Consider the following 797-nt stretch of genomic DNA (forward strand, 5'->3'; position numbering starts at 1 on the left):
GGGATAAAAACAGGATTTACATACAAAATAAAGATCCACAGGCAGAGTAGGGATTCACAGGAAGAGCCGCTATACATGCAGCGCCATCAGCACCCGGCTGTTCCAGCGTGGCCCTCAGGGGCCACGCCAACTTCCCTCGCCTGGGCGAAGTGCGCTTTTCAAAGTCAGTACAATCTCTTGCTACTTGGAGGGAGCCGCCTACCCTCCCCCTCCCAATCAGATGAGTCCAGGTGTCCATTGTGAGAACCCACCATACGCACGCGGCGATGAAGACATAGAAAGAGGAAGCTCAGCAGGAGACCGCGAACCCCCAAAAGTCCTTTGCGCCCCTCTTTCCATAAAGCGCACAGATAGGATTTTTGCCCCTCCCCCGGCTCTGCGGTTCACCCGCTGAAATCAGTTTGGCCCCCCCGGAGGCGACAAGAGTCCAGGCAGAGTTCCTCTTTAGTCGATGGTGCCCGGGTGGATGCTGAGGACCGGCGGCTCCAGGCAGGTGGGCGAGTAGTTGAGGTGCGGCTCTTTGATCCACAGGAGGGGAACTCCATTCTTCCCCTCGCCGGTTTTGCCGGAGGGCCGGCTCCGGAAGCGCACCAGCAGGATGGTGATGATGAGGATGCCGAAGATGGGGAAAGGGTAGAAGAAGACCAAGTAGAAGAGGGCGTCATTGGAGCAGATGACGGACTGCAGGCTGGACTCTGCGGAGGGGAACAGACACACGTGAGACATTGGGGGCCATTGAGTGATACAGGGGGGTCCGTCGAGGGGCACAGGGGGGTCGTCAAGGGCCATTGAGGCAT

At 58.3% G+C, this 797-nt stretch overlaps 1 protein-coding gene across 1 annotated transcript in view; it reads right to left on the reverse strand.

Annotated features, from left to right (window-relative positions):
* Positions 1–398: 398 nt before the first annotated feature.
* LOC108802397 (immunoglobulin superfamily member 3-like) overlaps positions 399–797 on the reverse strand; it is a 67,416-nt gene continuing 67,017 nt past the window's right edge. Inside the window, exon 15 of the mRNA XM_018574257.1 lies at positions 399–695. Within this exon, the coding sequence (XP_018429759.1) occupies positions 445–695 (251 nt within the window). The 3' untranslated portion in view covers positions 399–444. The remainder of the gene's footprint in view (positions 696–797) is intronic.

This window comes from Nanorana parkeri, unplaced genomic scaffold, assembly GCF_000935625.1.
Source record: "Nanorana parkeri isolate BGI_ZX_2015 unplaced genomic scaffold, ASM93562v1 scaffold2841, whole genome shotgun sequence".
Classification (NCBI taxonomy): Eukaryota; Metazoa; Chordata; class Amphibia; order Anura; family Dicroglossidae; genus Nanorana; species Nanorana parkeri.